The 26214-nt window shown below is 46.7% G+C and overlaps 1 protein-coding gene across 3 annotated transcripts in view; it reads left to right on the forward strand.

The window, feature by feature from the left end:
* gpsm1b (G protein signaling modulator 1b) overlaps positions 1-26214 on the forward strand; it is a 248614-nt gene that overhangs the window by 213688 nt on the left and 8712 nt on the right. For all 3 annotated transcript variants that reach the window (XM_051931592.1, XM_051931590.1, XM_051931591.1), the window contains one exon: positions 19202-19361. In XM_051931592.1, coding sequence (XP_051787552.1) covers positions 19202-19361 — 160 coding nt within the window. The remainder of the gene's footprint in view (positions 1-19201; positions 19362-26214) is intronic.

Raw genomic sequence — 26214 nt, forward strand, 5'->3', positions numbered from 1 at the left:
ACGGTGGACTCTCAATTTTCAGACCCCCCATTGTGTATTCAGACCTCACATTTTCCTTCCTACGTGTAACACTTTACTTCTACTGACATTAAATCTCATCTGCCCAAGCCTGTATGCTGTCCACGTCCCTCTATGATGAGTGAACAGATTCTCGATTATCTGCTAGCCCACCTATCTTGGTATCATCTGCACACTTAACCATCTTGTTCTTTCTATTTCTATCTAAATCATTTATTTTTATTAAAAATAGCAGCGGCCCCAGCACTGCCCCCTGCTGGTCACCACTCTGAACATGAGCCAAATCATGAGCCTCGCACCATCACCCTCTGTTTCCTTTGTCTGCGCCCATCTACACGCCACATCTTGCAGTTTGATGCCCACCCTCTCGTGTGGCATCTCATCAAATGCTTTCAAGATCATTAATATCAGATGCCCCACTCTGGTCGTCTCCTTTTGTTTCTTCCTCATAGATTTCCAGCGTGTTAGTAAAACACGACCTCCCTCTTCTGACCCCACGCCGACTCTTCAGTAAAACTCCCGTTCTTGCCACGTGTTGCTCAATTCCTTCCATTATTTTTCCTGTGATATCGAACACCATGCCCAGCCCCTGTACATCCATCCATTTTCCAACCCGCTATATCCCAGCTACAGGGTCACGGGGGGTCTGCCGGAGCCAATCCCAGCCAACACAAAGTGCAAGGCAGGAAACAAACCCCAGGCAGGGCGCCAGCCCACCGCAGGGCACACACACACACCCACACACCAAACACACACTAGGGACAATTTAGAATCGCCAATGCACCTAACCTGCATGTCTTTGGACTGTGGGAGCAAACCAGAGTACCCGGAGGAAACCCACGCAGATACGGGGAGAACATTCAATCTCCATGCAGGGAGGACCCGGGAAGAGAACCCGGGTCTCCTAATTGCGAGGCAGCAGTGCTACCCACTGCGCCACCGTGCCGCCCCAGGCCCTATACAGCTGAAGAGATTTATTACAGCTGTTCTGATTCTTTGTATTTTCCATACGTGAGTCCAGGTTGATCTTTCTGAGAAGCCCCCCGACCATGACACATCTCTAAGACGACGACCACGGGGCACCCTGTGTAAGCTTCTCACGGCGTCTTTTACTTCAACACCAGTCCTCTGATCCTGTTTGGTGGTGACGATCGCTTCCACTCTTCCTCTATTTTAACATTTTAGAGTCTCCCTCCATCCTTCCCTCTCTCTCATTCTTCGGTGCCCCCCTCACTTCTTTACAACATGGGACTCTTTTTGTTGTCCAATCTGCCTTGAGGTCCACCTTAAGACTCAACCCCTGGCGTCAGCATCCCTTTAATTCCCTGTGGATGCTGACGCAGGCTGTTTCGGATGTCCTTGGTGCTGTAACGCCATCGCCCAGGCTTCATCCTGGATCATCGGCGACTTTGAAATGTAAACCCAGCGGGGTCTGAATGTCAGACTTCCCTTCTAGATGGCCAAGCTGGAACAAATGGGGGACAGACCTGAGAGGGGACACCCGGCAGGTAAGGCCAACAGAAAGACGGAGCTGGCATGCCATCTCATAGGGTAGCAGTATGAGAAGAGCCTGAGTTGTTGTATTAGTTTGGGGGATTTCTGTTTTGGGGACCCTCCAGAGTCATATCAGCAGAAGCAGCACAGGGTCCCTGGCAAGCCTTCCTCCACACCCGACTCCATCTCACCTGGATGAGGTCAAGTGACTTCTTCCGCTGCGTCAAACGGAAATCCCTGAAAGTAAGGATTGCAAATCCCGGTGGCTTCCCTCTTGGCGGCCCCCCACACAAACCAACAGGGTTAGCCCCCCATGGGACTACAGGTCCCAGCATGCCGTGCAGTTGTCTTTTGTGGAAATCCTAACTCAATGATGCTGCCATCTAGCATATCCCGGGGGGGTCGCAAATAGTTCAAGTAGGTTGACACCCCCCGATTCTACCATCATATTGGCACCTGAACCTGCCCTGGCAGGGATGCCAGCGTAAAGCAGTTGTCTGTCAGGAGACATCCTTCCTTTCTTCCTGCCTTTTTTTTTTTGGCCACAGCCAGGCAATGGACTGGCTGGAACTCATCCCAGCAGGAATGCCAGCCCATGCCCGCTGTCTACTGCAGGTATAATGGATTTTCAGACATTTTGGGCATTGAGAACATAAAAACAGAATCCAGTTAGATGTGTGGAAGGGTCACAAGATAAATAAATCCATGTAGCAGATGGTGGTTGAGTATATAAAGCTTTCAGTTTACATAACAATCGCTGAACCCACGTGATGTAATTCTGAGTCGTGGGGTGGCAGACCCTATCCCAGCAGCCCTTGGCACAAGGCAGGAACAGGTCCTGGAAAGAGTGCCAGTCCACCAACTGACACACTCAAACTGAAACACTGGGACATCATATAACCTAATGGGGTGCCAAGAGGAAAGCCCATGTAGACACAATCCATGAAGCAGCAGCACTAACCAGTGGGCCACCATCATTTGTAGACGAGGTGCCAAGGTCAGATTACAAGAAAAGAGTCTGAAAAGGGACATCTGAGTGGAGCACGAGGCACCGAGTGAGACGGAGACAAACGACATCCGTGGGCACCTTGAGCTCCACTTCAGGTAGGACTCCAGTGATGAATGGGTCCTGCTTCATGCCCTCATTGTAACGTCAGCAGTTCCTTCAGTAGAGACCACCCCCACCAACTCCACAGGCCCACCTATTATGGGAGCTGTCCGTCTCTTTCAATTCCCTTTACTCCCCTGAAGCTAAATTTAGAAAACACAAGACCTTGAATTAAAATGCAATTGTGGTTAACGCCTGCCATGCAGCACCCCTGAGGCTGGGAATGAAATGAGAGTCGACCCACCGCTGGCTTTTCCTTCAGATATTTAGGGCGCCAAGTCAAAGGTGGATGGCATTGACAGCGGCTTGCATTTTTAGTGCACTTTAGAGAGAAGAAGAAGAAGGGCCCCCCTCGGCGATGGAGTTCGGTGGGGTGAACCTGACAGCCATTCTCTCTCTGTGAATGTGTGACGTAAGGCAGCTTGGCATCTGCTGTCAGGACAGACTTGGGCATCGCAGTAGAGCACTGCAAAGGGGTGTAGTGATGCCAGCTCCGCTCACGGCAAGTACTGTCACTCCTTTACATTTCTAAAAATGGCACTTTGAGATGACATGACTGATAAGCTGTAAAGTGCAAAAGTAAAGGGGGCCGCCAGGCACCACCGCTGTGACTGAAGAGAACTGAGATCTGCTTATCGCTCGCAGCACTCGCGTGGCATCCTTCTCACCGCAACAACACATTTAAGATCTGGGCCTCGGCTGCTTGTCACTTGTCTGTAAGTCCGGCAAAGCTGTCGTGATGCCCGATACGAGTGGCGGCATCTCTTCTGAGTGGTCAACGAGTGCAGCAAGGCAGAGTGACGAGCAGCTCAGTCGGTCCTTCCTCATCCGACTGACTCCCAGTTAGGGTCACGGGCAGATAGGGCCTACCCTAGCAGAAAGGAAGAGGTGAATGTTTCTGACTGGACCCCCACAATGGGCCAGCGTCCGTCACCAGAAATCCAAATAGCGTGTCTCTGAATTTTGGGAGAAAGCCTACTAGAACACAGCCAGAACATGTGAATGCCACACAGAGGGAGCCCTAAACCAATTCAGACTGAATTATAAGCAGTCATTAATATAACATAATATAATATAATGAGAGGCTTTGTGGTGAAGTATTTAGACTCACAGCTCAATTTGAATCCTGCACCTCCTTGACCATAAAATGGATTAACTTCCAATGGATATGTTCTTTGATATTGAAAGGAGCCAGCTGAGGTGGATCGGGCATCTGAATAGGAGGGCTCCTGGACGCCTCTCTATAGGGTTGTTTTTTTGGGCCTGTCCAACCAGGAGGAGACCTTGGAGCAGACCCAGGACATGCTGGGATGTCTCTGTGTCCCCCTGGAAGAGTTAGAGGGGGTGGCAGGGAAGAAGAATGTTTGGGCATTTTGCCAAGACCTGGACCCAGATAAGTCAAAGAAAATGGATATTATACAATATTATACATTATTATAATATACTATATTACATTATATTAGCCGTCTACCTGTCTAAGATGGGTTGAAATCTAAGTAAACAACGAAGACCTCAGCGTATTCAGCATTAATGTTTGCAGTGCACCATTTATTAAAATGCAGTTCTGTAATGCATGTATTAATAAAATGCATTGCATCTTTCATTCCAACAGATGGCGCATCACAAACATTAGCAGCAGTAAAATGCACTGCACTTGTTATTCCAACAGATGGTGCATCACAAACATTAGTAGTAGTGGAATGCTTTTTGTTTGTTATCCCAAACAGATGGCGCATCACAAACATTGCCACTGCTTTTAAGAATCCCATACTGAATGGCAAATAACAGAGACAATGCGACCAGACACCGACACACATACAGGCACTTGTTCTTTTATTAAGGTGGATAGGCCGACTCCTATCTGTCTGCCAGTTACTCTCAGTTGGATGTATTCAGTGTTAATGTTTGCAGTGTGCCATCTATAAAACATATCTTGTAATGAATGGAGCAATAAAATGCATTGCATTTTTAATTCCAATAGATGACGTATCACAACTATTAGCACTGCTTTTGCGAATCCCATAGCATATAGCACAGACATATGCACTGCATTTTTTTGTTCCAATAGATGGCACATCTCAAACATTATTAGTTATAAAATGTACTGCATTTGTTATTCCATTAGATGGCGCACCACAAACATTAACACTGCTGTTACAAATCCCATACCAAATGGCGTATAACAGAGACATCCGCATTGCATTTTTCATTCTAACAGATGGTGCATCACAAATGTTTGTGCTGCTTTTAAAAATGTAATACCAAATGGCATATAACAGGGACATAGGAACCAGACAGATACACAAACACACAGACATTTGTTCCTATATTATATTATATTATATTATTATTGTACTGTCCCAGCCAGGGTTCCTCATTAAGTTGTGTTATGTTCATCTTTGTTTAGCTTTGGTTTTGTCTGTGTATTTAAATTGCCTTGTTACATTCCATTTGTTTGGTGGGTGGTCTCCCAAGAGGCGGGCCCAGCTGCCAATCACCACTGGGAACTGCCCTCCGACCTATAAAACCAGAGAGTGTCCCACAGTTCCTGGCGGTTCATTTTTGAATGCACTGACTTGTGTGGTGAGCTTAGTTGTGTTTTTCTGTTATTTCTTTGAATTATTGGGTCTCTGGGTTTTTTTGACCCTTTGCTCTTTTTTTTGACCTTGCCTTGGATTTCTCTATTAGGACTTTGTGTGACTTGGATTGTCTTTCCTTCAGACAGTTCCTTTTGTGCTCTTCTTGGCCTGCTTTTGTTACTGAGCACTGTGTTAAGAATATATTTTTTTTTATTTTAAACAGAGGGCGTCACGGTGGCGCAGCAGTAAGGAGACCTGGGTTTGCTTCCCGGGTCCTCCCTGCGTGGAGTTTGCATGTTCTCCCTGTGTCTGCGTAGGTTTTCTCCGACAGTCCAAAGACATGCAGATTAGGTGCATTGGCGATCCTAAATTGTCCCTGCTGTGTGAGTGCGTGTGCTCTGTGGTGGGATGGCACCCTGCCTGGGGTTTGTTCCTGCCTTGCACCCTGTGCTGTCTGGGATTGGCTCCAGCAGACCCCCGTGACCCTGTGTTAGGATGTAGCGAGTTGGATAATGACTGACTGACTGATTTTAAACAGATCCTGCCTGTGCCTTGATTACTAGCTGGGGTTTGACGGTGAGATCCCCCTCTAGTGAGCATTTTTGGAAGTGCTTGTGGAACTTGTAGATACTCTTTAGAGCTTTGGGATTCCTAGTATATGACCGGCACTGCTGCGTTACAACAAAAAGACGAGTTCAAGGCCCGGGTGCTCCCTATGTGGAGTTTGCATGTTCTTCTCATGTGCGTCGCCTCCCCAGTCCAAGGTCATACAGGTGAGGTCGATTGGTGGTCTATGTGTATGTGTGTGTGTGCCCTGCAGTCAGCCTGCACCCTGTCTTGTGCCCGATACTTACTGGGAATGGCTGCAGCTTCCCTGTGATCCTACTCTGGATAAGCAGGTTTGGAAAATGGGTCCATGCATTGTTTGGGTGAGCCCTTTCTCTGCTGTTTCACATTCTTCCATATAACGGATGCGCAGGCTTAGAAAATGAAGCATTGAGGGATGGATGGATGATCTAAGAACTATACTGAAACAATTAATGGGAGCCCCGTCTGACCAGACACATTCATCCTTGGCCCTCCACTTTCTCGAGGTCAGTCGTCACTGAATGAATAATATCATCATTAATTAAAAAATAATAATCCATGTCATTAGGACTTTAAAATTGATTTGAATAACGTGTGAAAGGACAGCGGGTGATGTGCTAATTCTTTCATGATGAGAATGGACGGTGACTGTTCCTCCCCTAAACACCTGCAGAATAGGATGGCTGGCGATTCGAAATGGGCCCAGCGAGGGTCTGTGTGCACAGGTGGGCCACTCAATGGCCTGGCGGTTGCTACCAGAAAAGGCTTTGGTGCCTCACAAACCCGAATGCTTGTATAATATATCACATTATATCATATCATAAGATATATCAGAAAACTATATATCATAAATATATAGATATCATAAGCTCACCGGACGAAATGACGAGTCACCCCTGGCTAAGTCTTCTCTTAACGGCGCAGAACTCCTCTGTGAGACCCAAGAACGGCTGCCTGCCACGAACGCCACCAGTTTGGGGATGTAGGCGACATCAACTTTCACCCACTGTTCTATCACCATATACTAGGGATCCTACTCCACACTCGGTCGGTGCGCAGACCACCAGTCCCACTTTCCTCATTAGTTTCTCGAGACAACACAGCAAATGCCGAGTAGTGGGAAACTGAATTGTGGAACGTTGGAATTACAGGAGGAAAGATACTGGAACTGAAGTTGAAACCTCAGATGATACTAGGAAGTGTTTCCGGAATGTCTGAGGGGCAAGCGAGGTGGTCACCACATTCCTCCCCTTCTACCCAAAAGCTGCCAGTACAGCCCACCTTACTCTGTGTCCTGATTGGCCTCACGCTGGACAATCTCTGAATCTGAAAAACTCTACTTATTCCTATTTTGAAGCTAACTGTGATTTGGGAAAAGGAGAGGAGGAGGAATCACATCAGACCCCTGATCCCCCCCAACACAGCCCCATACACTGACGGGCTTTGTGCCAACAGAGCAGTATGTCCCCAAAACACAGACCATCCTAAATGTTTAATATCGGATGAAACTCAACCCAGTAACCTCTGCCTTTATGACAGGCTAACTACATCTGACTGCTGCTCTTATATAGTGCCTTTAGTAAATATCTACCTGTTATATGGAGCCACTCCTATCTATCTATCTATCTATCTATCTATCTATCTATCTATCTATCTATCTATCTATCTATCTATCTATCTATCATAGTGCCTTTTATATCTATCTATCTATTATATAGTGCCTTTCATATCTCTATCTATCTATCATATAGTGCCTTTCATATCTATCTATCTATTAATTATATAGTGCCTTTTATATCTATCTCTATCTATTACATTGTCCCTTTCACATCTATCTATCTATCTATCTATCTATCTCTATCTATCTATCTATCTATCTATCTATCTATCTATCTATCTATCTATCTATCTATCTATCATATAGTTCCATCCATCCATCCATTTTCCAACCCACTGAATCCGAACACAGGGTCACGGGGGTCTGCTGGAGCCAATCCCAGCCAACACAGGGCACAAGGCAGGGAACCAACCCTGGGCAGGGTGCCAACCCACCGCAGGACACACACAAACACACCCACACACCAAGCACACACTAGGGCCAATGTAGAATCGCCAGTCCACCTAACCTGCATGTCTTTGGACTGTGGGAGGAAACCGGAGCGCCCGGAGGAAACCCACGCAGACACGGGGAGAACATGCAAACTCCACGCAGGGCGGACCTGGGAAGCGAACCCAGGTCCCCAGATCTCCCAACTGCGAGGCAGCAGCGCTACCCACTGCGCCACCGTGCCGCCCCATCATATAGTTCCTTTCACATCTGTCTATCTATCTATCTATCTATCTATCTCTATCTATCTATTATATAGTGACTTTCATATCTATCTATCTGTTATATACTGCCTTTCATATCTATCTATCTATCTATCTATCTATCTATCTATCTATCTATCTATCTATCTATCTATCTATCATATAGTGCCTTTCACATCTATCTATCTATCTATCTATCTATCTATCTATCATATAGTGACTTTCATATCTATCTATCTATTATATAGTGCCTTTTATATCTATCTCTATCTATTACATTGTCCCTTTCACATCTATCTATCTATCTATCTATCTATCTATCTATCTATCTATCTATCTATTATATAGTGACTTTCATATCTATCTATCTGTTATATACTGCCTTTCATATCTATCTATCTGTCTATCTATCTATCATATAGTGCCTTTCACATCTATCTATCTATCTATCTATTATATAGTGACTTTCATATCTATCTATCTATCTATCTATCTATCTATCTATCTATCTATTATATAGTGACTTTCATATCTATCTATCTATTTATCTATCTGTTATATAGTGCCTTTCATATCTATCTGTCTGTCTGTCTGTCTAATGTAGTGCCTTTCAGTGTTACATAGTGACTTCATATCTATCTGCTGGTCTGTTGATATAACGTAGCGCCTTTCACAGCTGTCTGTCTCGGTCGCTCATGTACTCGTCAGACATGGTACACTAGTTCTGAATGATACGGTATGTTTTTAATAATATTTCACACGTAAGTTCAAACCGCTGACTAAGCCGCCCTTCTACACAGTGGCCCACCAGAGCAGGAGTGTTCAGTCGTAATGAGTGTTGTGTTTTTTTTTCACGCGATGCATTAAGACTCCATCGAGGTGGGAGGCCTGTGCTGTAATACCAGGCTCTCGTGTAATCGGACCATTTGGTATAACGCAGCTCTTCGTGTTTTGAAGAGGGGGGGTGCTGCCTCATTCAGGACGTCAAGATCCTCAAAGGCATTGAGAAAGTTGATCCCACAGAATTCTTTGATCTTGAGGGTGAATCCCAAACTGGAGGACATCGGTGGAGTTTGAGGGGCAGTGCAGGGCAGGGCTGATGCCAGGAAGCTCTTCTCTACGCTGTGCAGCAAACTACCGAGACGTGGAGTTGAAGCCAAAGCCCTAATGGCCTGTGAGAGGGCTCTGGCTGAGACACTGGGACAGCGTAGCTTAGCTGTTAGTCGCACCAACCAGCTTCATGGACTGAATGGCCTCCTCTCTCTAAATGAAGGTCAAGTCTTAGGTATGGGCACATATCTTAAAAATAAAGCCATGCCAGTGGGGTGCCCTTACTTTTTCACAGGACTGTTTCGCTTTTGTGACATTGTGAGGGCCTGGAGCTGACGATACATACCCCCCCATGTCCCAGACAGGCTTTTCTTGTATTTGTGAGTGACATTTAAATGACGCAGACATTTGCAGCTCAAGGACGCCCCTTCACTGTATTTGTGAAGACCTCTGTGCATGTTGCCTCTTTGTGCCCATCACACCGGGGCTGTGTTGACATTGGGGGTCCTCCCAGTTGTAAAGCTCAAACAAATACTCATCAGGGGATCGATTAGTAACCGCATTTCACTGGAGGTCACCGGCGGGTCATCTCATATTTTATTGGTGACATGTGGCCTGACGTCCTTGTCCTCGGCTTTCTGGGCACGCCGGTCACGTGTTGGTGCCTCGGGGGCTTCTAAAACTGATTGTCAGTTGAATTTTTGTCGTCCTTTGCCTACTGGAAGGTGACATTGTGCGGCTTTGATTTGGGCTCTAAAGCGCAGGGCCATCGAGAACAATGAAGGCACTGAGCCGTGTTGAAAGGACCTGGTGACATCTGCAGCAATGGCATGAGCGGCGCTTCTCTTTGTGACAGCTGCTGTAGTTTATTTTTTCTTTCTCTATGAAGACCTCCTATCATCCTTCTCCCCCCCCCCCCCCCACCCCCAGGAGGATGCCAGAGGTTTTCATTTTTTCCTTCCCCCTTTCTCAGTCATGGCTCTGAGCTGCTGAAGGATGAAGCTGGCGGTTACAATCATTTCGGTAATGGCGGTCTGGGCTTCAGCAGTCACAGGACCCCTCACAGCCTAATTGTGTAAATTATCTCTGTCGATAGAGCCAGCCAACCGAATCCCATGACAGATGGCCGTTTCCATGTAAATACGGAGACTCGGAAAACGTGACTGTCGAGATGATGAATGGGTTAAACTGTGGATAGATAGAAGGTAATGAGACCGACCCGCTCACATTCCTGAAGTGACAAATAGAGTGTCACAAATAATGTTAATGCATGGCTCTGATGATGCTGTTAAAAATAGCCAAATTGTTCTGGGCTCCGATTGTGACAATAAAAGCGAAATGAAAGGAGAGACTCTTCAAAGTCGGACAGAAAACACGGACGTCCGCGGAAGAACATTCTGGACACACACCAAAGTCGTCGGACCCTTTATATTTTATTAGTCTGGCCACTAGGGGGCGCACCAGAACACCAAACCCCTGACACAATGGCTACAAACGCAGTCCCGGGTTCAAATAACGTCCCTCATTCCGTTCCTTCTTCCGGAATGATCGGATGATTCTTCTCTTTCCTTTTTTTTTTTAATCCTCCCGACTCGGGTTCTCCAGCCCAAGTGGAGGGCTTCCTTTGAACATCCAATCCAAGAGAGTCCCCTCTGGGCCAGGTACTTTTAATATCTGACAGACAGTTCCCCCTGGTGCAGATCCCCCCGCCTCACCCACCCATGGAACCCTACAAATGGGACACAACTCCCATGCTGCCCAGCGGGAATCCATTTTGGGGCTCGCCAAACGGGACGCTGCCCCCCCAGTGTTCATAGCAGGTAGTCATTCACCGCTCTGTTCTCTTGAGCCCACCCAGGGCATCCCCAATTTGAGTAATAAGGGGAAAGCACCGACTTTTTATAAAATAAAAGATTTATTCTTCACAAAAAGTGAAGTGAAGCTCCGTGGAGCCCAACGGCAAAATGCAAGTTGCCAGTAGCAACGGTGGTCCAAATCAAACAAAATCCGAAAAACAAGGGGACAACAGAGCAGAAAGTCGAACAATCCGAGATCGCAGTAAACACAACTGGACTCACCAACTCCCTGACGCTTTTGAAATGAAATGCCAGGAAGTGGGGGGTGGGGGAGGTTGGACCTTTCAGATTTATAGGGTGATTGGCAGGTGGCCCCGCCTCCTGCAGGGACCACTCATAGCAAAGGCAGCTTGTATACACAGACAAAGCCAACAAGAAAGAGTAATGCACATAAATAATGGCATCAAAAAAGCAGGACCCCCCCCCCCCCCGGCTGAGACATGACAGTTCAGTTCCTTATTTTATGTCCTTTTTGTTTGTTTTTGAGTCTTTTATTTGTGCCAGTGTAATTATCTGCTTTGTTCTCCATGCCTCTGTTATGTTCCCTCTGTTTTATGGGTGGATCCTCAAGAGGCGGGGCCACCTGTCCATCATCACAAGGGACTGCCCTCAGCCCTGTAAAGGCGGGGCCGACACACACAGTCCCCAGAATGCACTTGTGGTGTGGTGAGCCGTCTTGTGTGTTCTCTTTGCTTATTGTGATTACTCAGGTTTTTGAACCTGTGCTTTAGTTTGGACTTTGCTTTGGATTTTATATTAGGACTTTTTTTTTCTTTGCCTTGGTTTGCTTTTGCCTTTTAGTCAAGTCCTTTTTGGCCTTTTGTGCTCCACAGATTTTGTTTTTTTATTGATAAGGATTCCACGTGGCTCCTAATGTATCTAGCCGGGGTTTTTAACAGTGTTTTCCCCTCTAGTGGGCAATTTGTGGAACCGTGTGGGACTTGCATGCTTTGGGACCCTCAAGGGCATAACACACAGCTTGATTTGATTTATTGAAGGCAAAAAAAAACAACCCCTGCATCACCCGTGTGAAAAAGTAATTGCCCCCTTACTTACTCAATCAATCCATGAACCAAATTGAAATGATAACAGTTTACATTTGGAGATATGGGAAATACATCAGTCAGGAAAAGAGTTACAAAGCAATCTCTAAAATCTGGGACCCCCGGGAATCACCATGTAAGTCCCATTGTCTCCAAATGAAGTTGTAAATCTGCCCAGAAGTGGCTGGTCTAACAAAATGACTTCACACACTCGTGTGGCCCCAACCGAGTCTACTGCCACATACTCATATGGCCCCATACCCCACCTCGTCTGCTGCCAAACACACATACAGCCCTGCACAGCCTGCATCCACACAACCAGCAAATTGCCACACACACGTGTGTCCCCGCCCAGTCTGCAGCCACAGACTCATATGGCCCCCCCACCCAGTCTGTGGCCACACACTCATATGCTCCCCCCCCCGCCCAGTCTGTAGCCACACACTCATATGGCCCCCCCACCTAGTCTGTGGCCAAACACTCATATGGCCCCCCCGCCCAGTCTGCAGCCACACACTCATATGGCCCCCCCACCCAGTCTGCAGCCACATACTCATATGGCCCCCCCCGCCCAGTCTGCAGCCACACACTCATATGGCCCCCCCACCCAGTCTGCAGCCACATACTCATATGGCCCCCCCACCCAGTCTGCAGCCACATACTCATATCCCCCCCCCACCCAGTCTGCAGCCACACACTCATATGGCCCCCCCACCCAGTCTGCAGCCACATACTCATATCCCCCCCCCACCCAGTCTGCAGCCACATACTCATATCCCCCCCCCCACCCAGTCTGCAGCCACACACTCATATGGCCCCCCCACCCAGTCTGCAGCCACATACTCATATCCCCCCCCACCCAGTCTGCAGCCACATACTCATATGGCCCCCCCGCCCAGTCTGCAGCCACATACTCATATGGCCCCCCCCCACCCAGTCTGCGGCCACACACTCATATGGCCCCCCATCCAGTCTGTGGCCACATACTCATATGGCCCCCCCCCCCGCCCAGTCTGCAGCCACACACTCATATGGCCCCCCCCCACCCAGTCTGCGGCCACACACTCATATGGCCCCCCCCATCCAGTCTGCGGCCACATACTCATATCCCCCCCCCCACCCAGTCTGTGGCCACACACTCATATGGCCCCCCTGCCCAGTCTGCAGCCACACACTCATATGGCCCCCCCCCCACCCAGTCTGCGGCCACACACTCATATGGCCCCCCCATCCAGTCTGTGGCCACACACTCATATGGCCCCCCCCCCGCCCAGTCTGCAGCCACACACACATATGGCCCCCCCCACCCAGTCTGTGGCCACACACTCATATGGCCCCCCCACCCAGTCTGTGGCCACACACTCATATGCCCCCCCCCCCCCGCCCAGTCTGCAGCCACACACTCATATGGCCCCCCCCCACCTAGTCTGTGGCCAAACACTCATATGGCCCCCCCACCCAGTCTGTGGCCACACACTCATAAAGCCCCACCCAACCAGCAGCCAAGCACTCATATGGTCCCACCCAGCCTGCTCCCAGACAACCAACAAATTACAACACACACATATGTGACCCCGCCCAGTCTGTGACCACACATTCATATGCCGCCACCCCCTGTCTGTGCCCACACACTTATATGTCTCTGCCCAGCCTGCAGCCACACACTCATATAACTCCATTCAGCATGCTGCCTGACACACATGTAAGTCCTACCCAACATGTGGCCTCACGGCCAAACAAGCTGCCACACACACACACACACACACATATATGACGCCAAACACACAAATACTCCCACCCAACCTGAGGTCACACTGTCTTCAAGGTGCCACACACACATATGACCCCACCCAACCTGTAGCTACACACTCATATGGCCCTGCCCAGCCTGCGGTCACACTCATATGACAATGCCCAGCCTGAGGCCCCACACACACACATAACCCCACCCAAATACCTAGCGAAACACTCGTATGGCCCCGCCCACCCACATATGACCCAACCCAGCCTGTGCCCAAACACACATATAGTCCCACCTAACCTGAGGCCACATGGCCCTTAAGGTGCCACACACTCATGGCAATGCCCAGCCAGCAGCAGCCTAACACTCATATGGCCCTGCCCATTCTGCTCCCAGACATTTATCTTTCCCCGTTCAGCCTGCAAAGAGCTCTCTGCTATCTGCCACAACGTCTCTCCATCCAGTTTCTTAACCCTGGGCAGAGTCATTGGGCAGCTGGCGCCTGTCCTGGCTGTCATCTGGCACAAGGCGGAAACAATGAATGGAAGTCCATAAGTCAGAGTGAACACACACACACAGAACCTCAAGTGCAGCCCACCTAACCTACGTGTCTTTGGAGTGTACGAGATAACCAGAGCATCAGGAAGAACTTTTCTCTTAAACTCAGTAACGGGCACTGAATACGCTAGAACAGTATGCCATGCTTTCAAATTTTTATTCCGGGACCCCCTATCAATTTAGACTTTCAGAATTCAGGGGGTCCACATGGTTTGTCAGGAGATCTGAGACCCTGTGAGACCCCCGTAGTTCTCATCTTGCCTGTGACGTACCAGATGTCCATCCTCCTGTGTGGGGCGAGTGAAGTTGGAGATGGAAAGAAGACAAGCCAGCCAGTAAAATACAAAGAGGCTCTCGGACCTGTGGGTGGTCTTCAAGCGGCGGGTTTGGGCAGCGAGGCGCCCCCTGTCATCCACCGCCTGCAATTTCTTCAGCACTGTGGTGCCACTTTTATTGTTAATTATCGACGATTTTTCTCAGGCAGGGACTTTCTGTAAACGGACCCCAAGCGCTGCGGCGTCTTCCGTTACCTTTTGCCTTCCGCTGAGCTCGTGTAATACAAACTTTTCATTAAATTGTCTCTATTTTCAGTAAGTTAAAGCGGGAGATTTATGGAGGAATCGTTTGACATCTGAAGGACACTGCAATGTTATTCTTTGTCATTAATTTTTTCAATTTACTTATTTTATTGAGCCGAGCTCCGGTGCTGAGCACAGACATTTATTTCCTTTTGCACGCTCTGTCAGAGAAGCCATCCATTTTGTTTATCCAGAGCACTGACCTCTTCCACTGGTGGGGATGAAGATTTGCAATCTCGTGCTTCCTAATTAATGGCGTCCTCCCAATTTCTTAATATGCAGTGCCGGTCGAAGCCCACCCATATGGAGTCCTAGCTGGGGGGGTTGATGATGCCTGGTCCCTTTATTTTACCAAAGTCACAACCCTGGTTGGGGGGCAACAAAAAGTTTGATTCCATAAATGGTGTCCCCTCTGTGGTCTGTAGAGCTATAGTGTGCTTTAAGTATTATTAGACTTTGAGAAGGGGGGGGGTCCATAGCAAAAGCCCCTCAAGTTTACAAAATATCAGCTGTCACTGTCCACAGTGCAGTCATAACAGAAGGGTACAGAGCACATACTGCTTGAGTTGCATAAACAGCGCCCCCTGGTGTCAGTAACGCACTTTCAGCATTATTAGACTTTGATGACAAGGGGGGTGGTCCCCCTCACTGTCTGTAGCACACACCTTCTGAGGTTCCAAAATGGCACCCCTCACTGTCCATTGCACAGACATAATGGAAAGGTATGGAGCACGTGCCACTTGAGTTACATAAATGGCGCCCATTACATACCCCCCCCCCCCGGTGTCTATAACGTGCTTTCAGCATTATTAGACTTTGATGACAAGGGGGGGTGGTATCCCCTGTTCCCCTCACTGTCTATACCACATGCCTGTTAAGTGGAGCCCCTCATTGTCCATAACGCGCTTCAACATTATTAGACTTTGATGGCCATGGGGTGGTCCCCCTCAGTGTCTGTAAGACACCCCTTGAGTTTCTAAAGTGGCGCCCCCCCCCCTGTGTCCATTGGACGTACATAATGGAAAGGTACAGTGCATGTGCCATTTGAGTTCCATAAACGGAACCCCCCCCCCCCCCCAGTGTCTATAGTGCTCTTTCAGTATTATTAGACTTTGATGACTTGGGGGGGGGAGGGGGGGTGCCTGCCCCCCATCCACTTTGTGTCTATAGCAAATGCCTCATGAGTTTCTAAAATGGCACCCCTCACTGTCCATTGCGTGGATATAATGGAAAGGTACAGAGCACATACTGCTTGAGTTACATAAACAGCGCCCCCCGGTGTCAGTAACGCACTTTCAGCATTATTAGACTTTGATGGCCAGGGGGTGGTCCCCCTCACTGTCTGTAGCACACACCTTCTGAGGTTCCAAATTGGCACCCCTCACCCTTGAGGACTAGGAGGTCCGTAGCATGTTGCCAGTATTATTAGGCTTCAAGGACTAGGAGGTCCATAGCTCGTTTCCAATATTATTAGACTTCAACAACTAGGGGGTCCGCAGCATTCTGCCAATATTATTAGACTTTTTTTGACCAGGAGGGTTGGTCTCCCTCAAAGTGTCTATAACACAGGCCTCTTGAATTTCCAAAAAGACACCCGTCACTGTCCAGCCGTAACAGAAAGGTACAGAGCACACGCCACCTGAGTTACATAAACCGTGCCAGTCGCCGTCCACAGCGCCCTTTCAGTATTAAAAGACTCTGAGGACAGCGGGGTGGTCCTTCTTGTTGTCTATAGCCTACACCCCTTGAGTTTCCAGAACAGCACTATCCATAGCGTGGACGTAATGAGAAGGTACAGAACAATCACCATTTGAGCTCCATAAATGTCACCCCTCGGGGTCCATAGCGTTGCTTTCACTTGAAGACTTGGGATCTCCCAGTTCAAAACAAAAATGAGATGCCACTTTACTGGAACGCCCTCCTTTTATGGCGTCTGAATGTAAAGGGCGGAGCCTGCTGTGGGTACTGTGGGAGGGGCTAGGAGTGTTTTCTCAGAATTGCAGGTGGAAGAGAAGATGCAGCTAGCGATGGCGCCCCCTCTCGGCACCAAGTGGTATTGCGTGCCTTAGTAGAGCCAGGATGGCGATCCCCAGGCACACACGAAGAATTGCAAAGACACGGCAGAGCTACAAACCTCCTGCAAATCCTAGTCCAGACAGACACTTCTCCTCTGTAGCCCCTCGCTGGTGGAACGAACTGCACACCTCCGTTTCATCCTCGCGCCTCCCTCAATATCTTTAAGAAGCGGTTGAAGACACTTCTGTTTAGTGAATTTTTAGCTGTTTGGTTTTATCACAGACCTTTGAAGTGCAACTCACTTATGTTTTGTTCGGAGCTCTTCACTCGTGATGCTCAGTTTTGTCACGTCCTGCCTCGCTTGTTCACAAACAGTCCCCCAGACTTGTGTTTACTGGATTGTGTTTTCCTCTTTTGTAAGTTGCTTTGGATAAAATCGTCTGCTAAACAAATAAATGTAATCTGAGAAAAGTAGCTTTAATCAGGAGAAGGTAAATCCAACATGGTGGCACTGCTATCCCGCAGTAAGGAGACCAGGGTTCACATCTCTGGGGTTCTCCCTGCATGGAGTTTCCATGTTCTCCCCGTGTATGTCTTCCTCCCACTGTTCAAAAACAAAACTATTTTATATGATATGACTAATACATATTACAAAAAAATGATTTCATAAAATTGATAATTCTGACGAACTGCCTTCTGTTTCTTCTTCCCAGTTTCTTTCTTCAGTTCAATATCTAAAGAAAATGGTTTATTTGGACTTTGGAAATTTGTTGTTACAGCAGAAGAGTTCACATTGAAAATACTGAATGGATAATAAATATGCGGACAAATCTTTTGTCATGCAGAATATTAGGATGACTTTCAAGGGGGTTGAATACTTTTGCACGGCACTGAAGCTTATGCCTTCGAGATTTGCTGCTGATCATCAGAGCATATCTGTGAATTGCAACGCTAAATTGGCCCGTGTGTGTGTATGTGTGTGTGTTTATGCACCCTGTGATGGACTGGTGCCTGCTCCAGGATTTGTTCCAAAACCCCAACCCCACTAATCCCCACAGAAAGGACTACATGATATATAAATATTAAAGGCACTATATAATAGATATATAGATGTGAAAGGCACGATAGATAGATAGATAGATAGATAGATAGATAGATAGACACTATAATCGATAGCTAGATAGATAGATATGAAAGGCACTACATAATAGATATATAGATGTGAAAGGCATGATAGATAGATAGATAGATAGATAGATAGATAGATAGATAGATAGATAGATAGATAGATAGATAGATAGATAGATAGATAGATAGATATGAAAGACACTATATAATCGATAAATAGATAGATGAAAAAAGGCACTATATAATAGATAGATAGATGTGAAATGCACTATATGATAGATATTAGTTTTAGTATAGTCAGCAGGATCACAAAATTATAGATGGATATGAAAGGCACTATATGAGAGATAGATAGATTGATGTGAAAGTCTACCATATAATAGATATTAGTTTTAGTATAGTGAGCAGGATCACAAAATTAGATATAGATAGATGTGAAAGGCACTATATAATACATAGATAAATGTGAAAGGCACGATAGATAGATGTGAAAGGCACTATATAATAGATAGAAAGATAGATGTGAAATGCACTATATGATCGATAATAGTTTTAGCATAGTCAGCAGGATCACAAAATTAGAGATAGATAGATAGATAGATAGATAGATAGATAGATAGATAGATAGATAGATAGATAGATGTAAAAGGCACTATATAATAGATAGATAGATGTGAAATGCACTATATGATAGATATTAGTTTTTATTATTTATTATTTTTATTATTTAGTATAGTCAGCAGGATCACAAAATTAGAGATAGATAGATGTGAAAGGCACTATATAATACGTAGATAAATGTGAAAGGCACGATAGATAGATATGAAAGGCACTATATAAGATGAATTGATAAATGATTTATCTCTATTCTACAAGACCATGCTCCTCACCATGGCTCCTTGTGTCTCCCGCATCTCCAAGAGTCCCTTAACATGACTGATAGTCGGCTGATTTAGGGAGTTGTGCGTCTCTGTTCTTTGGTTGGCAGGTAACTTGGCTGCCTAGTAATAATGCCCCCCTTTCCACCAGGGAGTGGGGGTGGGCTGCTCTGTTTCATGTCATTCCAGGGCTGAAAGACAGCCCCACCTTGCCACCTGGGCATTTCTAATGTGTTGGCGATTCCATGTTTTTCAGAAGATCAGCCGTGACCCATCGGATGAAGAATGCTTTTTCGACCTCCTCAGTAAATTCCAGAGCAATCGCATGGATGACCAGCGCTGTCCTCTGGATGAGCAGCAGAATGGCACTGAGGGAGCGTCCTCCAGCCAGGTTTCTCCTCTTGAAGGTGGGACTGGTAAGTGAGTGCTCATTGAGAGATCTATGTCTTCCTTGGGTGCTTCTGATGTGTAGGAGGGCTACCTGAAAGTTCTGAGAGGGCACTGTGACCAACCCATGTGTGCTCTGGTAGTCAGGGTCAAGGCTGAGGGCCAATTTCTGTTTCGTCACAAGGATGTGATGTCCATTAGTTTAGCATGGGCAGCCAGTGCCTACTGCCATACCTGGCGGTAGCATTTGTCACCACTAGAAGGTGCCACTAGGCCCCAAACACCAGACACAAGTCAGAATTGTGTGATTTGTAATTTTAAACTGTGGAGCACAGGGGGAAATCAAGGAAATATGGGTCTTTGTCCCAAACATTATGGAGGACACTGTATATTGCGTCTGCGAGTGCCTCTGAGTGTGGACCTGGGATCAGGGTAACCGACAAGACCCCAGTAAGAGGCGGTCTGCACCAGTGATCTTCTTGTAGTCCTGCCCACTTTCATCTGGTTATGGATGTGTTAACTTGTAGGATAAAAGACAAATGACCCCCCCCCCCCGATTGACACATTCAGTGCATTTTATTACTACAAACGTTTGTGTTGCGCCATCTGTTGGAATGACAAATGCCATGCATTTTATTACTACATGCATTACAAAACACTTTATGATTAAAAATGTTTATGATGCACCATCTGTTGGATTGACAAATGCAATGCATTTTATTACTACAAATATTTGTGATGCACCATCTGTTGGAATGACATATGCCATGTATTTTATTACAGGATGCATTGCAAAATACTTTATTGCTATGAATGTTTGTGATGCACCATCTGTTGGAATGACAAAAGCCACACATTTTATTATTACATGCATTACAAAACATTTTATTACTACAAATGTTTGTGTTGCACCATCTGTTGGAATGACAAATGCCATGCATTTTATTACAACAAGCATTATAGAATGCATTCCAATAGATGGTGCCCTGCAAGCATTAATGCTGAACATGCTGAGGTCCACATCAATTACTTAGATTTCAGCCCCGTGTCAGATGGGTAGCACAGCTGGTTTTCAGTAATTTTACTTGATCGTGGTCATGCCTTTCTTAACCCCGTGTAGATAAGTGGCACTCAGCTGAACATTTGAACTTTAAAGTCAAGGTTAAGAAATCAAACCCTTCCAGTCCCTGGAGCCGCTCTGCTATCTACAACCAACATCCTTTTTTATTAGTCAGTGCTCGTAATTTAGAGTCGCCAGTCCGTCGGATCATTAATGGAGTGAATAAAGAAGAAAAAAAAATGCCCGGAAAGATATATCTGCTTGGCCTTATTACTCTGAACTATTGGCAAACATCTCTTACAACCACGAAACATTAAACACACAGCCTTAAATGTTATTGTATCGATTTGTTTAAACTCTAATCACGGTCTGATTTCCTTCTCTCCGAGTCTCAGTGCTCCAGGTTATATCTTGTTTTATTTCATGGACTGCGTCTTTTATTGTTACTGAGCCAATAAAAAAAAAGCGGGCAGCACCTAAAAAATACACAAGGCCTGTCATTTAACCCCCACGCGATGCCAGCAGCTTCTTGCGACGAGCGTTTTGAATTTCGGCCCCCATCAATTCCAAGTATGTTATAATCAGAAGGCTAAAGTCTACATTTACAAAGCAGCTTTTATCTGCCGAGACGCTTTACAGATGCCAAGGTGCGTCAGCCAGTGCAGCAGCCAGGCCTCCTTGGGCTGCTGTTAACCCTTAATGCCCACTGTAGGCTCTGGCATACATACGGGTGCCAGCTTCACAATGGGACCATCAGAGGCTCTGTGTGTGTGTGTTTTTTTTTTGCAGCCAGCAATGCCCCCTAGTGACTAAGATATGGAACTTTACAGTATAGTGTGGTGTAGGGGTTACAGCTTTGGTACTTCAAACCCGGAGGTTGGGGATTCAAACCCTGGTGTGACCCTGAGCAGGTCACTTCACCTGCCTGGGTGCTAACAGGAAAAATAAAAGTGGACTCATGTTGCCTCTTAGTACCAGCAAATACCATGGCAGCTGTCCAGAGAAGTGTGCCACTCTACCGGAAATCTCAGTAATCAACAATTAATAGGGAGACTCAGGAATAATCAGCCCCTTTTGGTCTGGTGCAGGACGAATTGGAATGAGAAATGTACCGGAATTTTGCTCTCGTCCCTGTCGTGCAGCCCCTCATTTTTTATGCCACCGGTGGATTCCTACAGACCATCGGTGTTCCACTGTGGTATAGCGGGTCCTCGGCTCAGAATTTGTGGCCATTTTTAATAAATGAATAATTGATTAGCTGGCTCATCCCTCAGAAACGTTACTGGTAAGTTGAAGAGACTCCCGGTGGGTAGCGTGGGGCAGAACTGCACCGTCATGGTTGGTGGCAGCAGTGGGATGAGCTCGCGATGGGGACAGAAGAAAGGAGGAATGGCAAGCGAGATAGGAGCCTGACTGTTTTAAAGAGTCCATGGTCCCACGCTAGAAGAGGACATTTAAGGAACTTTTTAATGGACATTTCATTTTAGAGTTCATTTTCTTGGAATGTCCTGATCGTTAAAAGGGGGGGGCTTGGGTTTGGTTTTAAGAATGGGATGTTTTAGCGGTTTTATTTTTTTTTTTGTGGGGATGTGGTATAGGGGGTCCGCAGCTCAGAAAAAGTGGCCATTTTTTAATAAATAATTAGCTGGCTCATCCCTTGGAAACGTTACTGTTAAGTTGAAGAGGCTCCCGGTGGGACCCGGTAGTGTGGGGCCGACCCGCACAGTCACAATTGGTGGCAGCAGTGGGATGAGCTGGCGATGGGGACAGAAGAAAGGAGGAATGGCAAGCGGGATAGGAGCCTGACTGTTTTAAAGAGCCCATGGACCCACGCTGGAAGAGGACATTTAAGGAACTTTGAACTTGTTAAATGGACAATTATTGAATTGTTGTTTTATTGTCATTTTAGAGTTCTTTTTCTTTTAATGTCCTCATCTTTAAAAGGGGGGGCTTGGGTTTAATTGGGATTAATAAAGTATCTATCTATCTATCTATCTATCTATCTATCTATCTATCTATCTATCTATCTATCTATCTATCTATCTATCTATCTATCTAGTTTTAAGAATGGGATATTTTAGTGGTTTTATTTTTTAGTGGTTTTAGGGCAGTGGCCAGTGCCAAGTCGCGGACATGGGCCACCAGTTGCACTGGATTGGGTGAAAGGTGGAGCCCTCCCATGCAACTGGAGGCTTAAGTTGGGGGGGTGTGGTATAGGGGGTCCGTGGCTCAGAATTTGTGGCCGTTTTTAATGAAACAAATAATGAATTAGCTGGCTCATCCCTCAGAAACGTTTGTGAAGGTGGCGGGTTGAAGAGGCTTCTGGTGGGACCCGGTAGCATGGGGCTGAACCGCACAGTCACAATTGGTGGCAGCAGTGGGATGAGCTGGTGATGGAGACAAAAGAAAAGAGGAATGGCAAGCGGGATATAAAGAGCCCATGGACCCACACTAGACGAGGACATTTAAGGAACTTTTTAATGGACATTTCATTTTAGAGTTCCTTTTCTTTGAATGTCCTGATTGTTAAAAGGGGGGCTTGGGTTTGGTTTTAAGAATGGGATGTTTTAGTGGTTTTATTTTTTTAGTGGGGATGTGCTATAGGGGGTCCACGGCTCAGAACAAGTGGCCATTTTTTAATAAACAAATAATGGATTAGCTGGCTCATCCCTCGGAAATATTACTGGTAAGTTGAAGAGGCTCCCAGTGGGACCCAGTAGCGTGGGGCCAACCCGCACTGTCACATGCACACGGCCCCGGCAAAGCTGCTGCTCTTTTCAAATCTGTGTCGGTACAGCGAACAGATGACTATGGCGGCCCACACACAGCAAGCCAGGAGTTTGTGGGTTCACATCCCACCGCTGACACCACTATGTGTGACCTGAGCAGGTCCTTTAAGGTGGCAAAGTGAGTCACCCCTTAGTACCAGCGATGACGATGGCATCTGTCCAGAGAAGTACGCAACTCAACCGGAGACGCCAAGTCGAAGGTCTACCTGCTTTTTCTTTGTTTTGAGCGGACATGAACCCCTGGGGTCATCTCAATAATCAACACAGGGAGGGCAGGGCTGAAGAATAGCCCACCTTGGTCTGGTGCGTAACGATTTGGAAAGAGGAACATTCTGGAATTTTGCCCTCATCCCCATCACGCAGCCCCTAACAGTTATGCCACAGGTGGATCCCTGCAACATAAGGATACGTACAGTCAGCAGATTAGTATTGCGCCGTAACACACAACACATCCTGAGGCTGTGGCTTTCAAATATCCCACTGCTGACACCACTGTGTGTGACCCTGAATAAATGATCATATGAGTGACGTTCCAAAAACAAATTACATCACTTTTCTGTACAGTCGCCTTCCTTTGCGATTCCATTTTCCCAGCGTCGTACCAACTTTTTAATGGCAAAAAATTATTTTGGATTGAGCGCGTAGCCCCTGATGCACCGCTGCGTTCACTTCAACGGCACATTAAAATCGTCTTCCCATCCGTCACACTAGTACGGCCATTTCTGAACATTTCAGTTCACTCCTAGACGACTTTACGAGAGACAGACCCACACTGAGCACACATGTGGAGATTCTGCCCACAAAAAGCGTACACTATATTACCAAAAGTATTGGAGAACCCCCCCCCCCTTCCAAATCATTGAATTCAGGTGTTCCAATCACTTCCATGGCCACAGGTGTATAACATCGAGCCCCTCGGCATGCAGACAGCTTCTACAAACATTGGTGACAGAATGGGTCGCTCTCGGGCACTCAGTGAATTCAAGCCTGGTACTGTGATAGGTGGCCACTGGTGCAAGATGTCCATTCGTGAAATTTCCTCGCTGCTGAATACAATACAATACAATTTATTTTTTTGTATAGCCCAAAATCACACAAGAAGTGCCACAATGGGCTTTAACAGGCCCTGCCTCTTGACAGCCCCCCAGCTTTGACTCTCTAAGAAGACAAAGAAAAAACTCACAAAAAAGGGGGAAAAAATGGAAGAACCCTCCGGAAAGGCAAATCTAAAAGAGAGACCCCTTTCCAGGTGGGTTGGGCGTGCAGTGGGTGTCAAAAAGAAGGGGGTCAATACAACACAATACACAAAACAGAAGAAATCCTCAATACAGTATAAAAATAAAAATTTTAGAAGTACGGACCAGAATTTAACAGTAGATGATATCCCATAATAGGATTTGGATTTGTTTAGAGTCCTGGAGACCTCAGCCATCAAGCTGCCTCCCCCATTTGGCCATTGCACAGCTGAAATAGCGCTAATCCGATGAAAGGACCCCTCTGCCTGATGATTCCTTTGATCCTCCATCAGAGATGACTTTACCTTAGGCGGGCAGAACAACTTGGCAGGTGGGCCATGGCACCAAGTGGCACATTTGAGTACCGAGAAGAGAAACAGAACAGGTGAGGGTTAGTAACAAATTCTAACTATCATGTTACTTATGTTTTAGTGCTAATGACTGACAACAGAGATGCAGTCTGTACAGTTAATCAGCAGCTCTAGTCAGGGTGTGCTAAACTGAAGTAGTGAGTCTTCAGCCGGGATTTAAAAGCTGAGACCGAAGGGGCATCTCTTATAGTAGCAGGCAGACCACTCCACAGTTTAGGGGCCCTGTAACTAAAGCTCGACCTCCCACCATTATTTTATTAATTCTTGGAATCATAAGCAGACCGGCATCTTGCAGTCTTAATGTGCACTCAGGTTTGTAAGTCATGATAAGTTCAGACAAGTAAGCTGAACCTCCGCCATTTAATGCTTTATATGTTAAAAGGAGGATTTTGAAATCTGCCCTAAACTTAACCAGGCGCCAGTGTAAGGACATCAGAACTGGGGTTATGTGTTCATATTTTCTTGTTCTTGTAATAATTCTTGCAGCAGCATTTTGGATTAACTGAATAAAGAACAGTTTAAATATTCCACAGTCATCTGTTAGTGGTGTTATAACAAAGTGGAAGCAATTGGGGACAACAGCAACTCAGCTACAAAATGGTAGGCCACGTCAAATCACAGAGCGGGGACAGCGCACGCTGAGGTGTGCGGAAGTCGCCAACTTTCTGCAGAGTCGATAGCTACAGACCTCCAAAAGCTCAAGAACAGTGCAGCGTAGAGAGAGATGAGTGGGTCTCCATGGCCAAGCCTGACATCACCCAGTGCAATGCAGTGCGTCGGATGCAGGGGTGTAAAGCCCACCAGGAGCCACTGGACTCGAGAGCAGTGCAGACGTGTCCTCTGGAGTGACCAATGGACGAGACTGACCAGGAGAACGGGACTCACCTGACTGCATTGTGCCAAGTGTAAAGTTTAATGGAGGGGGGATTATGGTTGGCCTTTGGCCCCTTAGTTCCAGTGAAAGGAACTCTTAATGCTTCAGCATACAAAGCCATTTTGGACAACTTCATGCTCCCAACTTTGGGGCCAGTTTGGGGACGGCAACATGACTGCGCACAGACCAGGGCACAAAGCGAGGTCTGTAAAGAAATGGAGGAGCGAGTCTGGTGTGGAGGAACTTGACGGGCCTGCACAGAAAGAGACCTCCTGACCTCAACGCGACAGAATGGAGACTGCGAGCGAGCCAGGCCTTCTCGTCCAACATCTTACTCTGTGCTCGACTGGTGGGCCCTCCATACTCAGACGTGTGCCTCTCCTAATCCCGTCCAGTGAGCTGAAGGGACAACCGGCGGACTCCAAACATCTCAATGAGGATGAACGGTATGGGATGCACCTCAGCCAAATCTCATGGGTCATCACAAAGGGTCCGACTACTCGGGTCACCTTGAAAGTTCATGTTTTTATTCGTAAGAAATTTGCAAAAAAAA

This window comes from Erpetoichthys calabaricus, chromosome 9 (genome assembly GCF_900747795.2).
Source record: "Erpetoichthys calabaricus chromosome 9, fErpCal1.3, whole genome shotgun sequence".
NCBI lineage: Eukaryota > Metazoa > Chordata > Cladistia > Polypteriformes > Polypteridae > Erpetoichthys > Erpetoichthys calabaricus.